Source organism: Acyrthosiphon pisum, chromosome A1 (assembly GCF_005508785.2).
Source record: "Acyrthosiphon pisum isolate AL4f chromosome A1, pea_aphid_22Mar2018_4r6ur, whole genome shotgun sequence".
NCBI lineage: Eukaryota > Metazoa > Arthropoda > Insecta > Hemiptera > Aphididae > Acyrthosiphon > Acyrthosiphon pisum.
Window position 1 is genome coordinate 155270411 of NC_042494.1, and position 15641 is coordinate 155286051.

General features: G+C 31.4%; 2 protein-coding genes across 7 annotated transcripts; one reads left to right on the forward strand and one right to left on the reverse strand.

The window, feature by feature from the left end:
- Nucleotides 1-532: 532 nt before the first annotated feature.
- Nucleotides 533-5891, forward strand: LOC100571784 (coiled-coil domain-containing protein 102A). Of its 3 annotated transcripts, none has more exons than XM_016806877.2 (9): nt 533-789; nt 899-1084; nt 1148-1322; nt 1382-1773; nt 1856-2062; nt 2139-2335; nt 3444-3521; nt 5483-5497; nt 5571-5625. In XM_016806877.2, exons 1-8 carry the CDS (start codon nt 787-789, stop codon nt 5487-5489), a joined length of 1245 nt encoding a protein of 414 aa, XP_016662366.1. In that variant the 5' UTR covers nt 533-786; the 3' UTR covers nt 5490-5497; nt 5571-5625. The 3 variants fall into 3 exon arrangements, with proteins under 3 accessions (XP_016662366.1, XP_008186047.1, XP_003246528.1); XM_008187825.3 differs by having other exon boundaries at nt 5490-5497; XM_003246480.4 differs by lacking the exon at nt 5483-5497 and having other exon boundaries at nt 5571-5891.
- Nucleotides 5892-6085: 194 nt separating this feature from the next.
- Nucleotides 6086-13943, reverse strand: LOC107884535. 4 transcript variants are annotated; one of them, XM_029488641.1, is made up of 4 exons: nt 13590-13943; nt 13266-13500; nt 9361-11874; nt 6086-8880 (listed from the first exon to the last, which is right to left on the reverse strand). In XM_029488641.1, the coding sequence occupies exons 1-4, from the start codon at nt 13686-13688 to the stop codon at nt 6221-6223; spliced, it is 5508 nt and encodes a 1835-aa protein (XP_029344501.1). In that variant the 5' UTR covers nt 13689-13943; the 3' UTR covers nt 6086-6220. The 4 variants fall into 4 exon arrangements, with proteins under 4 accessions (XP_029344501.1, XP_029344500.1, XP_029344499.1 ...); XM_029488640.1 differs by having other exon boundaries at nt 6086-8751; nt 9133-11874; XM_029488639.1 differs by having other exon boundaries at nt 6086-8934; nt 9133-11874.
- Between the last annotated feature and the right edge of the window lie 1698 nt (nt 13944-15641).

Below are 15641 nucleotides of genomic sequence, written 5' to 3' on the forward strand. Positions count from 1 at the left end.
AGATGCTCTAGATTATAATCTTGCCTTTAAATTTTATAAGAGGTCCATTCACTCTAATTTTTAAACTAACTGAGCTAAACGTGATATGCTGAGCGTACAATTTTCCATGTCACGCACTTGTAAGATGGAGATAACAATTAATGTCCGTGTAAAATGTCAATGATTTCTGTTCGAGAAAAGATGAACTGTAACATTTAATAGAACTATATTAGGTAGGTACCAAAATCAATAACATATTTTATTTTTTTTTTGTTATCGTGAGTTTTTTCGTCCTCAAAATGTTGGTGGAATTGCAGAATGGAGATTATCTAATTACCTACTTTTTATGTTGTGAATAAAATAATTTAAAAAAAAAAATTAGATAAAAATATATCTAGTCCGTGTATATGATCTAAAATGGAGTTAATACCTCAAATTTGGCACAAAAACCAAAATACATTTTAAAATTTGATAATTGTATTATATATTCTCTGATATTAAGCTTGATAAGGGTTCAGACGTTCAGTTGATAAGAACAAGATTGATTAAAATTTATTGATATTTGATAGTTGATGACGATAGTCAACAGACAAGAAGTAATGTCTACTAAATCTACGTGAATACTTAAATAATAGCTAAGTATTGTAATATTTTAATTTTCCCGTTGCTTCCACAGTGAACGCCTTTCTTATTGATGGCTGACAGTTTACTTAATATAATTGTGATGTGAAGAAACCCAATGTCTATTTTAAGTCCTGCATATTTGGTGTTTCTGAACCAAAAACATTAATTAAGTATTTTAATACCATGGCAAGTTTAATTTTATATTACATTTTTATTATTTTATATCATTGAATTATCCCTAATGTATTTATCAATGTATTTTCATTTTATAATCATTCAAAAATTGTTTTTTTAGGCCGTTAAAATGGCCGCAAGTGAGGCTGGCGGTGTTGTTGCATCAGCTACAGCATCCGATTGGGATACAAGAGAGTCAATGCGTCAGCGTGAATTAGATGAAGCCAGGGCACGAGCAACACAAATGGAGAAAACAATGCGATGGTGGTCTGATTGTACTGCTAACTGGCGTGAAAAATGGAGCAAGGTAAAATGTAACTTTATAAAAGGGATTAGTGGGTGTTCTAATTTTTTTCATTGTTATTTATAGGTGAGAAATGAAAGAAACAAAGCTCGAGAAGAAGCTAAGATGCTCAAAGATAATTTAGAACATGTACTAAAAGAAAACAGTAATATAAAAAGAGAAAAGCAAAATCTCGAACAACAGAATGAATGTTTGCGCAAAGAATTGGAAAAAGTCAATCTAATTCTATTAAAACATGCAGGTATATTTTCTGAATATAAATTTCTAAGTTTATTTAGTTTTAAACATTATTTTTTATAGGACAATGGGATTCTCAACTGGTTGATGCATTGGAAAATGGTATTTCTGATCCAGATACTTGCTGTAGTTCATCATCTATACCTCAGCCATCGATAGTAAGTGACTCTGGTATTGAAGAATATGTTTTACAAGAGGCTGTTCCCAAACATGCAGTTGAAATGTTCAATCAAACAACTTCTCCCATTAAATCACCAATTCCTAATAAAACCATATCTGACGAAGTAGCCGATACCCTTGAGAAGAATTTAGAAAATCTGTTGGAAAGCACTCAACAAGATTTAAACAATTTGCACAGTCAGTTGTCAGGTACAGATAGTGTTAAATCAGAATGTCAAACTTGTCAAGACAATCAGGTTAATACAAACAAACGTCTGGAAGACTTAAGAATACAGGTAATTCATAAATTATTAGCTGTCAAAATTACAATTTATAAATAATTTTTATTATTATTATTATTATTATCATCGTTCTTAGCTAGAGCACTTACAATCTGAGAATGAAATTGAATGGAGCAAAAGAGAACAACTTGAAAGTGAAATGATGAACTTAGAAAGAATCAATAAGCAATTAAAATCTGAACTGAACGACACACTAGATAAATTGCAGAAACAGAGTAAACCTGAATCATCATCAGACACAAAATATAGATTATTGCTAGAAGAGTTGGCTGATAAAAATATTGTATGTTTTTTTTTTGTTAATAGACTCATAAAATAAAAATTTAATACTTAATAATATTTCTATAACTATTTTTCAGGAGTTAGCCAATTTAAAACACATTCTATCCAAACAAAAGAAAATGTGTGTTGATCAAAGTGCTGAGTCGGCGCATTTAGTGAGGCGTGGTGAGCAATACGAGAATGAAGTCAAACGTTTGAGAAGCCGAGTAGAGGAATTAAAAAGAGAATTAGCTACTACAGAAGAAGATTATGATACTGCTTCTAATACTATAAAGTAAGTCTTATTCAATATTCATGCTAAATTATATAAATAAGATATAAGTTTTGTTAAAATTACTTCTATTTGGTACTTAAGGTATAATTACAATATGTAATTATACAAAAAATTAGTTAAGTTAAATTAAAATAATTGTCTATTTTATAAAATAATGTGATACTAATTAATGATAATACTATGCAGATTGATTAAATCGCTGTCAACCTGACTTAACAGTCAACTATATAATATTATAACAGATACCTGTCAATGAACGAAATGATTTAAGTCCCAGCAAAAAGATACCTAGGTATTCCAATGTATTTTTAACTTTCTGTACAGAACCTTTTCTATCAGACACGGGCAGTAATAATACTTCCCGATATCTTGACAACTGACAACAATGTTGGTTCACACTCATATATAATTGCATACGTATGTGCGTGCTATATTACTACAGTACAGTGTCACCAGTCTCGCCATCGCGATTACTCATCAAGCATTGACGGTCAAGGCTCAAATTACGATTGATTAGTGATTACATACTTATATATTGCCAATTACGATAACATTAATTCCGTATATTTATAATTATGTTTATATGTTTAATTAACTACATATGTCAATCTATGTTATGTAATATGTATTAATTATTTACTATTTTTCATGCTTCATGTTTTTTACATTAAATAGATACGTTTGTGAGTTTGACTAATTAATACTAAAGCCTAACCTAATCTGTCTATAATGGACACTTTAGATGGCAGAACTATCTGTTATTTATAGGTTTCACTGTATTTTAAATTCAATTATAATTAAATTAGTAATAAAACTGCATAAGTCACTACTAAGGAAAAATGCATATTGTTGTAGGTCACTTTATGTAATTTAATTATCAATAATATCAATCATTATCTTTTATTAATATTAAACTAAAATAATTCCTTTCCGATATTTAATATTAGATTGGTGTAAATCAGCATATTAAGTTTTTAGGAATTTCATCTTCACAAAGTTACCTATCTTTATAGTCTCTTATTTGTAACCAAAAAATGTATATTATATTAATATTTAAAAAATTAAATTATCTAAAAAAATATTTGCTTAAAAATTATTGCTGTTTTAGGAAACTTCAAAGATTAAACGAAGACTTACAAGAAAAGCTTGATAGCTTACAGGCCGAATTAATGCATCAAAATATAAGGTGAGGACTTGCTCATAATCAGTTAATTATCATATTAGATATCACCTACATATTTAATTATACAATTTAGATTAAAATCCAAATTATTAAATTAATGTAATTTAAACTTTAAAATATTTATAGCCTATTCAATAACAATCTAATACCTATGTGGTATTTGATGCTTTAATAATAATTATTATTAAATGTTAATATTAACAACTACCTAACACACGTTTTTTATAATAGTTAAAAAATAATTTTAGTAACTGAGTTTAGCTGTATATTTGATATTTTTTTTATTTAACAACTTTAATTAGTTATTCATAACATGTTCCAACTACATTGGACAAATTCCATAAATATTCATTCATATTTCTTCAATGAGTTCTTTAATTAATCTGAAAAATTACATTAACATATTAATATATCTAAGCTCATTAAAAGTGAGTGTTTTTAAATTTATAATAATATAAAAAAATTCATTGATATATATAAAGAAAAATTAGTTGGCAGTACTTAATTTGTGTCTGTATTATTTTAATTTGTGTATACCTAAAAACAAATATTTTAAACAATATAAACCAGTGGCATAATGTGGGTCTATGGTGGGTGCGATGTGCATGTATTGCAAGCAGACACAAAATCAGTCATATTAATTTTTATTTTTTGCACATTGAATGTAACAATGTATAATATTGTATAATGGTACCAATTTCAAATAAATTAGTTAATAGTTGTTGTTTGAGCCTTAAGATACAAATGGTCTCTGTTTAGACTATTACAGGCAACTGCGTAGCCAGACTTTCTAAAAAGTTGAGGGTGGCCAATAAAAAAAAAACCTTATAAAACTTAAATTTGTATAATTTTTATTATAAAAAAAACTTGTTATATGACCAGATGTCCAGATATAATATTAAATAAATTTTAGCATGAACGGTAGCTTACGATTATTTTACCATAAAATAAAAAGTTTATACTTATCTATCTATGCTCACATTTATAACCTTACTACTACGGCTATAGATAATAAATACAATTTCTATCTCTATAATATAATATAAATTATATATTATCATAGGTACTGACGTACTCATATATTATATACTTGTGTCCATGGACATTCTGATATAAAATCCATAAAAAAAATATGGCCGATAGGCGGGAAACACTACTGTTACAGGGGCCAGTAACTATGTCACAGCAGTCGGAACAGCATGTATTACTGCTGTGGGAAAATATCATCTAGATATCATTCATATGTAGTTGAGTTATTGATATTTTTTGTTGATAAATTGTAAACAAGACAGAGTGCTTATAGACTGGTTATATACTTTTGTATGCGGGGTCAGTATAATTAAATACTCTATTGGTCGCCTCACATTGATATATAATTATATAGTAAACCAGCGGTTCTCAACTTTTTTATATCCACGTACCACCTACATAGTTTGACAATTTTCATGTACCACTTGGCTAAATAACGTTTTTTTTTGCTTATCAAAAATAAATACTGAATACGTTATTTTACATGCATCAAAATACATTTTATTAGGAACTACAAAATTATGTTAATATAATCATTTAATTCATAAAAATAAAATAAAATTAGTACAATGTATTGTTATTTATATTATTAATTAATATCAAAAAAACCAAATAAAATATATTGTAAATAATGATCCAGTCCATTTTTTTTATAAAGGGAGATTTTCTTAGCGTACCACCTACGAGCGTTCTATGTGCCACAAGTGGTACGCGTACCACAGGTTGAGAAACTCTGTAGTAAATCATATTATATTAAAAATAGTATTGTGGGATTATGGAGTCCCCCACAAGCTTGTATACTAAAAATGTTCAATGCATATTGTATATAATGTTATGCTATGCTATGCTATGTTAAAATGCACAGTATGTGACTATTCTGTTCAATATAATATAAATGAATAACATTTTTTTACTTTAAAAATGCTGCTTTTGAGTTCATAGAACATGAAGTAAGAATACAATTACATATTTTGGTTAAAACAAAGATTTTGGTTGTAATTTATTAAGTTTTTCTTTTTTAAGATTGACACGTTTAACAAATCGAGTATCTTCAGATGATTCAAGTCATAGTGATGAAGACTGAATTTCAACTAATAAACCTGCATTAAATTTATTACTTATTATTGGTGAAAAAACTACTAAAATATTTTGCTTCTTGTGTAATATATTATCAGTCAATTAATATAATTAATACATTGTAAGAATACAAATTAGTTCTAAATATGTGTCAAATATTTAATATTTAATTAATAATTTTTTTTTTGTATATATTATGTTTATAGAAAATACCTTTTCTATGATCTTACCATAAAATCAAAACGCATTCACTAAATCTATATTTAATATTTTATTTTATAACTTATATTTTATACTTGTTTTGTATTCTTTAAACACATAAGACATTTTAATTTTCCATTTTTTTATTGTCTTATTATGTATTAATACATTTAGTATTTGTGAATTTTCTTTTATATAGCGATAATCACGTGCAAAACGATAATAGTAGCTAAATTAGTATATAAAATAATAAATGTTACTCTAATAGAACTACTATATTTCATAGTACAAAGTTAGGTTTAATTAGTATACAATTTTGTACTCAATTAACTTAACTAAAATATAAATAATTGTTTTATAAAAAAAAAATATTATTCTAATATTTGTTATAATCATTAATTATTAGTTCTCTGGCATGGGAAAGGTGGTGGATTTGGCTTACATATTTTAGGCCCATCTTTTGCTCCATTTACATAGTTACACGAAAATGAAAAGTAACCACAAGTTGATGATTTAGTAAAATACTGAACATTCTTTTCATCTGGTTGAAATTTGCCTATTCCTCCATTAATTTCAGTTTTGAAACTTTTAATTGGCTTAACATATGATTCTTTATTTAACTGCGCTCTTAATTTTGTTTTGTCTACCACAGTTAAACTACCTACTCCGGGTGTTAAGAATACAGTTTGAGTTTGAGCTTGACCTCCCGGAATTGCTTTAGCTTCGGTATGGTCTCCAGCTACTGAAGCTACCCTCCCTCTAAATCCATTTGGTATTTTAGTTCCGTTAGTCCCTGGTATAACTTGACCAGCATCTAATACTTGTCCAGATTTCAGCTGACTATCAGAATCACGAGTAATTTGGGCATCATGTTTGTCATCTAATTTTAAAATAATATTTTGCTCTTGCTTTGGGATTGTTTCTTTTTTTGTTTGTACTGATTTTGTATTTACAGATTCATCACTATCTTCATCATACTCATCATTATCTTCGTATTCAGGATAAACATCGATATTTTTAGACGATTCTTGTGGTAAAATAGATGGAGTCTGTGTTGAAGATATATTTTGCTGTTTTTGGTTATCAACATTGGAATTGTCCACTTGATTTTGAGATCTTAATACATTTGGAATAGGCTGTACGTTCGGGAGTGCATTAGTTTGATTTTTAACTTCATTATTAGATCTTTCAAGTTGCCCAATTTTTAACTTGGCATCAGCCATATTTAATTTTGGTAAGTTTTGAAGTTTTTTACCACTGCTTGCTTGAGCAGCACCGTTGTATGAAATACCATGCTTATATGACCCAAACAGTTGACTTTGCGATTGACCACTATATGATCCAGCTTGAGCTGAAGTTGCACCGCTACCTTTAAATAATGACTTTTGATTAGTGCTGTTGTTGGACTCTTGTGGTAAGAAACCTATTTGAGCCTGGCTGGAAGTACTTCCTGGGCCAGTTGATTGTGCATCTGCCACTCCCCCTTTTATACCAGCTTGCAATTGAGTGTTTGTTCCATAATTAATTCCTGAGCTTTGTGCTTCACCTAAGGCAATGCCATTATCTGAATTATAAAGAACTTGGGATTGTGCTTGTCCCCTTCCACCTTTTCCTTGAGCTGTACTTGTTGTACCATTTGTATTACTTACAATTTGGCTTTGAGCTCCTTTATCGCTATCACTTGTTTGAGCTTGAGCAGAAAAAGTTCCTGTTCCTAAATATGATCCAGATACTTGAGTCTGGCTCATACCTGTTTTGGACTTTCCTTGAGCTGAAGCCGATGCTCTAGTTTCTTGGCCATCAACATCTACATTAGTCATTGATTGTGCATCTCCTCCTTCAGTGTCAATAGGAGTCACAGAACCTCCAGATGATATATCTGTTCCAAACTGACCACCGATTATTGGGTTTAGTGATGGATTAATATTTCCTATATCTGATTCTGGCTTAAGAGATGGACCTCTAAAACTGTTATCACCATACGATCCAGGATAACTTTGAGGTACTCTTTTTCCATCTAAAGGTGATTGAACACTTGAAAGACGATTTCGATTAGGTTCTCCAGGTGGTAAATTATATCCAGGTTGCTGGACACCAGTCCCACCAGAACCTAATGTATCTTGAGGTTGATCATAATTAGGTTGCATTTGATTTATATTTACACCAGATGGAACATTTCCAGATTGCTGAACACCAGACCCTCCAGAGCCTAACGTACCTTGAGGTTGGCCATAACTAGGTTGAATTTGATTTATATTTACACCAGATGGACCATTTCCAGATTGCTGAACACCAGACCCTCCAGAGCCTAACGTACCTTGAGGTTGGCCATAACTAGGTTGAATTTGATTTATATTTACACCAGATGGAATATTTCCAGATTGCTGAACACCAGACCCTCCAGAGCCTAACGTACCTTGAGGTTGGCCATACGTAGGTTGAATTTGATTTATATTTACACCAGATGGAACATTTCCCGATTGCTGAACACCAGACCCTCCAGAGCCTAATGTACCATGAGGTTGGCCATAACTAGGTTGAATTGGATTTAGATTTCCACCCGATGAAGCGTATCCAGGTTGCTGGACACCAGTCCCTCCAGAGTACAAAGTACCATGAGGCTGGCCATAACTAGGTTGAATTTGATTTATATTTACACCAGATGGAACATTTCCAGGTTGCTGATAACCAGACCCTCCGGAACCTAATGTCCCTTGAGGTTGAATTTGATTTATATTTCCACCTGATGGAACATTTCCAGATTGCTGAACACCAGACCCTCCAGAGCCTAATGTACCTTGAGGCTGGCCATAACTAGGTTGAATTTGATTTATATTTACACCAGATGGAACATTTCCAGGTTGCTGATAACCAGACCCTCCGGAACCTAATGTCCCTTGAGGTTGAATTTGATTTATATTTCCACCTGATGGAACATTTCCAGATTGCTGAACACCAGACCCTCCAGAGCCTAACGTACCTTGAGGTTGGCCATAACTAGGTTGAATTGGATTTAGATTTCCACCCGATGAAGCGTATCCAGGTTGCTGGACACCAGTACCTCCAGAGCCTAATATCCCTTGAGGTTGAATTTGATTTATATTTCCACCTGATGGAACATTTCCAGATTGCTGAACACCAGACCCTCCAGAGCCTAATGTACCATGAGGTTGGCCATAACTAGGTTGAATTGGATTTAGATTTCCACCCGATGAAGCGTATCCAGGTTGCTGGACACCAATCCCTCCAGAGTACAAAGTACCATGAGGCTGGCTATAACTAGGTTGAATTGGATTTAGATTTCCACCTGATGGAACATTTCCAGATTGCTGAACACCAGACCCTCCAGAGCCTAACGTACCTTGAGGTTGGCCATACGTAGGTTGAATTTGATTTATATTTACACCAGATGGAACATTTCCAGATTGCTGAACACCAGACCCTCCAGAGCCTAATGTACCATGAGGTTGGCCATAACTAGGTTGAATTGGATTTAGATTTTCACCCGATGAAGCGTATCCAGGTTGCTGGACACCAGTCCCTCCAGAGTACAAAGTACCATGAGGCTGGCCATAACTAGGTTGAATTTGATTTATATTTACACCAGATGGAACATTTCCAGATTGCTGAACACCAGACCCTCCGGAGCCTAATGTCCCTTGAGGTTGAATTTGATTTATATTTCTACCCAATGAAGCGTATCCAGGTTGCTGGACAACAGTCCCCCCAGAGCCTAATGTCCCTTGAGGTTGAATTTGATTTATATTTCCACCTAATGGAACATTTCCAGATTGCTGAACACCAGACCCTCCAGAGCTTAACGTACTTTGAGGTTGGCCATAACTAGGTTGAATTGGATTTAGATTTCCACCCGATGAAGCGTATCCAGGTTGCTGATAACCAGTCCCTCCAGAGCCTAATGTACCATGAGACTGGCCATAACTAGGTTGAATTTGATTTTGATTTATATTTCCACCCGATGAAGCGTATCCAGGTTGCTGATAACCAGACCCTCCAGAGCTTAACGTACTTTGAGGTTGGCCATAACTAGGTTGAATTGGATTTAGATTTCCACCCGATGAAGCGTATCCAGGTTGCTGATAACCAGTCCCTCCAGAGCCTAATGTACCATGCGGCTGGCCAAAACTAGGTTGAAATTGATTTATATTTCCACCCGATGAAGCGTATCCAGGTTGCTGATAACCAGACCCTCCGGAGCCTAATGTACCCTGAGGCTGGCTATAACTAGGTTGAATTGAATTGATATTTCCACCCGATGAAGCGTATCCAGGTTGCTGATAACCAGTCCCTCCAGAGCCTAATGTGCCTTGACTATGACCATAACTTGGTTGAATTTGATTTATATTTCCACCTGATGGGATATATCCAGGTTGCTGAACACCAGAACCTCCTGTTCCCAATGCACCTTGAGACTGGCCATAACTAGGTTGAATTTGATTTATATTTCCACCCGACGAAGCGTATCCAGGTTGCTGATAACCAGATCCTCCAGAGCCTAATGTACTTTGAGGTTGGCCATAGCTAGTTTGAATTGGATTTAAATTTACACCTGATGGTGTGTATCCAGGATGTTGTACATTGGGCACGCCCGATCCTAATGTATCTTGAGGTAGACCATAACTAAGCTGTATTTGATTTTGATTATTTCCTCCGCCGTATAAAGGGTAACGTTGCTGTTGGGTGATAGGTACCTGTGTAATACCAACTTGTTTTCCCTCGTTAGGAATTCTTTCGTTATTTTGTGCATTAGTTATTTGAAATTCATTCAGTTTTTTATTATTCGACATTGCATTAAGACATGTCTGGTATAAGAAATTGCATAGCGAAGGTAAATTTAGTGTGGTATAATCTTGGCCTCCGTGTATATTTGAAGACAACGGATATCCATTGTGTATAGTTCCAGCAGCTTCGTTTTTAATCCTTTGCTCGTTTTGTGAGTTCGCATCACTTGAAATAGGCATACTTGGTGTTAATTGACCTAAAACATTTGGCATTTGTTGTTGATGGTTAGGTATAAAAATAGGTGGATAATTTGCTGGTTTATTTTGATGTCCTATTGAAGTTGTTACTGGAACTTGTGGATTGTAACTAGGACGCGTCCATTCTGAATTAGGTGTGTTATGTGGAGTCAATATTCCATGACCTAACCCTGAAGGAATATTGGGAAAGCCTGACTGATTTATTTGCTGATCTAAATTAGGATTGCTACTATCGATTTTATTTGCATATTCCCAGCTACTGGGATTAAATGGACTAGAATTAATGGAATATGTGTTTGGGTTAACAGCATCATTGTTTACGTTTTTTTTGAATTCAGGTGAATTCGTATTAGCTAAATTTGGATTCTGTTCGTTTGCAGAACTATATACACGTCCCGAGTCTATATTACCCAGTTCTGTTGTATTTTTTGAATCCGAACCTTGGTTTTTATCTGGATATTGACCATAAGAATACGGTACGTTTCCATATCCATGATCTCGATTTCCCGGTAAATTATTGTTTGTTCCTAATCCCGGATATTGACCGACGATAGACGGATTGATACCATATCCTTGATTTTGGTTACCCGGTAATTTATTGTTTGTTCCCGAACTTGTATATTGACCATCGATAGACGGAGTTATACCATATCCTTGATATTGGTTTCCTGGTAATTTATTGTTTGTTCCTGATCCTCGATATTCACCATCGACTAAAGGCCTAACACCATATCCATGATCTTGATTACCCGGTAATTTAATGTTTGTTCCTGAACCTGGATATGTATCTGGGTATTGACCGTTGATAGAATGTTCTCTTTGATTTTCTTCATTTTGTAAGCCTGGTGCCTGCCTATTTGTATTCGATATACTATATGGTCTTGAATTTTCATTTTGAGGAACAGAATTTGTAGGTCGAAGCGATGGAAAACGTACCAGATGAGAATTGTCCACTTGTGTGGAATGCGTTCTATAATCCTGTCCAGGGCATTCATCACATTCCCCAAAGCTTGACTGACTTTGAGCTTGTCCCATACCATTCAAACCACCTAAAAAAATTGCAAATTATGTAAATATTTTCTATATCAATGAACCTTTTTACAGCTTTTTCTCTATTTAATTCGTGTCCACCGTATAAAGCAATTTATTAAGTAAACGCGAGTCGTATTAATGAGATTTTATTAGAATTATTTAATTTAATGTAGACTTTATACATACGTATATAGTATTATGTAGCGGGTACCTATGTATTTTAGAAAATTTATATGGATCCATAGCATAAAGACATAATAGACTCTATGTTAAACTGCATAGTAATAGTACCTATTAATTAACAGAACTAACATCTAAATTTAGATGTCGTTAATAGATACTAAGTACTTCTAGCCTTGATATAGGCTATAGTACCTACATGAGGGTTTCCGTTTTCCGCCAAACCAAATTAATAAATAATTTGAGATATTTTTTGAGAACCCCTAAACCTTAATCCTTCAAATAGTAATGATTACGATGTACGCGCCTTGTATTACAGACGACACGTTTATCATATTAAAATATTATATGCATATACAATTAAACAAATAGTAGGTATCTGGTATAAACAGTATAAATATTAATATTAATAATAATTATTAAGAAATTATATATAAATTAATTAATAATTATTAGAAACATTACAAGTTTCTCGTCCAAATAATACATTAAATTATAAAAATTAAAACTTTATTAAAAGACAAAAATCCAAACATATTTTAACACATTGAATATTAATTACTATATGAAAAATATATTTGCTTAACAAACTCGAACCTAACTAAATGCCCACGAATGTGTTCTTGAATGTAGGTATTCAGGTATTCTTCATTTCTTATTTGTATTGAATTATTTATATAATAATAATAACAATATGGCGGTATATAACTGATATTAAGGGTTCTCAAAAAATATCTTAAATAATTTATTAAGTTTTTTTTGGCAGAAATCGGAATATAACCTATGGTGGAAAACGGTTATGGTGATAACGGTCGAGAGTCATTTTGGCGGAAAACGGTTACGCCCACCTACATTGGTGCAACTCAGGGGAGGGGGTGAAAAGGGGTCTTCAGCAGCCGTTGTTTTTTGGGTCAAACTATCATTATTATAGTGAAATACCTTAATATGTATTTATGTTTTTAAAATATGAAATATTATTGCACTCCATGTTTTAGAGGTCTAGTTGCGCAAAGTAACTAATAGGTAGGTTAATCTACTACCTACTAGAAGTCAATAGAAAGTATTTTTGCAGTAAAGTATTTAAAACAATTTGCAATCAATGTGTTAGATGAAAACTTGTAGTTTTCAAATTTATTTATAAATACTTGGCTTGCAGAACTATTTAAATATATTTTATATTTAAACATAATATTTCTACATTTTATTTAGAAATATATCAGGCACTTACTGACTGTTGCCCTTGATAAATCAGGTTGTGACAAAGCTTCAGCCAATCCATTTTTTGTTTTTTGATTAGAATTTTTTGAACCAAAACTAACAAATTGAGTTTGGGTTTGACCTTGATATCGTTTCTTTTCTGTTGAACGTTTTGATCTACTAAAACGATTATTGTCGAAGTTATTTAAAATAATGATTTTATCTTTGCAAAAGTTTCTTAAATTTTCACCAATAATTTCAACCATCTATATTAAAAAAAAGTACAATATTTCAGTAAATAGAACCAAATACTATTATTTTTTTTTTCTGTTAAATAAAAATATATCTATTTTACTTCATCTTCTGTTAATTCCATATTTTGGTCATAATTGTTTTTAAAATTTAAAATGTTTGTTTGATCATCCACTAATTTTAAAACACATTCTTTGGTCATTTCATTTTTATGTGCAATTATTTTCTGAAATCATAATAAATTGTTACCTATTTTGTAAATTATAATACCAAATAATATACGCGCAAGTAGGGGCAGTGCCTCCATGGCTATTTTCTGGGTCAATTATCATAATTATCACCATTATTAGAGCTGGAATTGTAATGCCTTAAAAAATGCTTTTATGACCTAAAAATTTGGAATAATGCACTTCAAATTAAAAAAGTGGGAAAGTGGGTGTCGTTCTGCTGTACAGTAGGTACAAGTGGGTCACTGTAATGGATGGTGTTAAATTTGAATTCAATGATATAATATCATTGTATTAGAAAAACGATTCTAAACGAAGATGGCCAGTCAGTCTATGATTTACTTGTAATGTTTTATTTTCTATGTATATTAATTGATGATATTATTGTGTATAAAGTAATTTATATATTATAACCATTGGCACAACTAGGGGTGTGCTTTGGGTCCTTAGCACCCCCTAAGTCAAAATTAGCACCCCCTAAAAAATCTTTAGGTGTTAGATCCAATTAAGTCACAAAAATCCTGGAGCTTAAGCACCCCTTAGTTCAAATGTCTAGTTGCGCTAATGATTATAACCTAATTACGTGGAACCTTGTTTTAAATTTTCAATCCTTAGCCATAAAAATTGAACTATTAATACATTTTTAACTACAAAATAATTTTTAAATTTTAAATTTGATACATTTCGTCAAAATTCCAACCTTAAATACTTATAAAAAAAAATTGTGCTTATGTATTTTTATTATTTTTAAATTGCTATTATTTTTATCAGTAGTATTGTATTAAATTTTCACTCATTTTTTACCCAACAAATAAAATTTTATTGAAAATTAAAAATTATAGAAAAAAAACTAAAAATATTGAAAACTGACAATGTCCATAAACAGCTCAAAAAGATTCAAAATATTTTGAAAATGTTATCAAGTATAGGAATTGATTAAATGACAATTCAGTGAAATTTTCATGTATCTACAGTTATTCGTTTTTTAATTACAACAAAATAACAAAATCGCTATATGAGAAATCGAGTCCAATCTTGTAAAAATATGAACTTCAAACGCTCAATAATTTTCAAGCTTTTTTAACTAACAAATTCAATTTTATTGATATTAAAAATGGAAACTGAAAATGTCCGTAAACAGCTTTAAATATTTCGAAAATGTTATGGTGTATAGAAAATGATAATATAAACATTCAGTTAAAATTTCATCTACCTACAGTCATTTAACCTACAATTGTTTTAAAGTTGCATCAAAAACCAAAATCTCGAATCTCGAAAACAGATTTTGCGTAAAAATTCCTGTTATTCCTTAATTTTTCTTTTGTTTTTCACGGCGCTTTTGAAAACTTCTGGGAAATTTTTAATTTTGATCCCCAAAGTACCAACTATATTCACATTCCTATCAGAAAAAATACTGTTGAAGAAAATCTAAGCTTCCTTACCGTCCTAAAAGGGTATGACAGACACAAAAAAAAACACATCATTGTAAAATCAATACATTCATCGCTCTGCTGTAAGAATCTAAAATGAGCTACATTATTTTTTTTTCTAATAATTTTAAATTCTTATACGAATTTGGAAAAAATGATAATAATACAATATACATTTTAAAGAATTATAAAAGAGTTTTAAAGACAGAACTAATCATTTAGAACTTTTCAACCAGTAATAATAGTAATAATAGTAATAATAATTATTATTGTTTCCAAACATTATTATTATTATTATTTTTTTTTTTAGGTTTAGATCATATATTAATTTACTAATACATAGTTATACATTTTTTAATTTATATAAAAAATCATGTAAGAATCTGAAAATTACATTTTGGATTGAAAAAATTCAAAAATTCCCAAAAATCTTAAAAATTTAAAAATAGGTACATGCAATGTGTATGTTTTAAAACGAGCATTGTGTATAGATTCGAA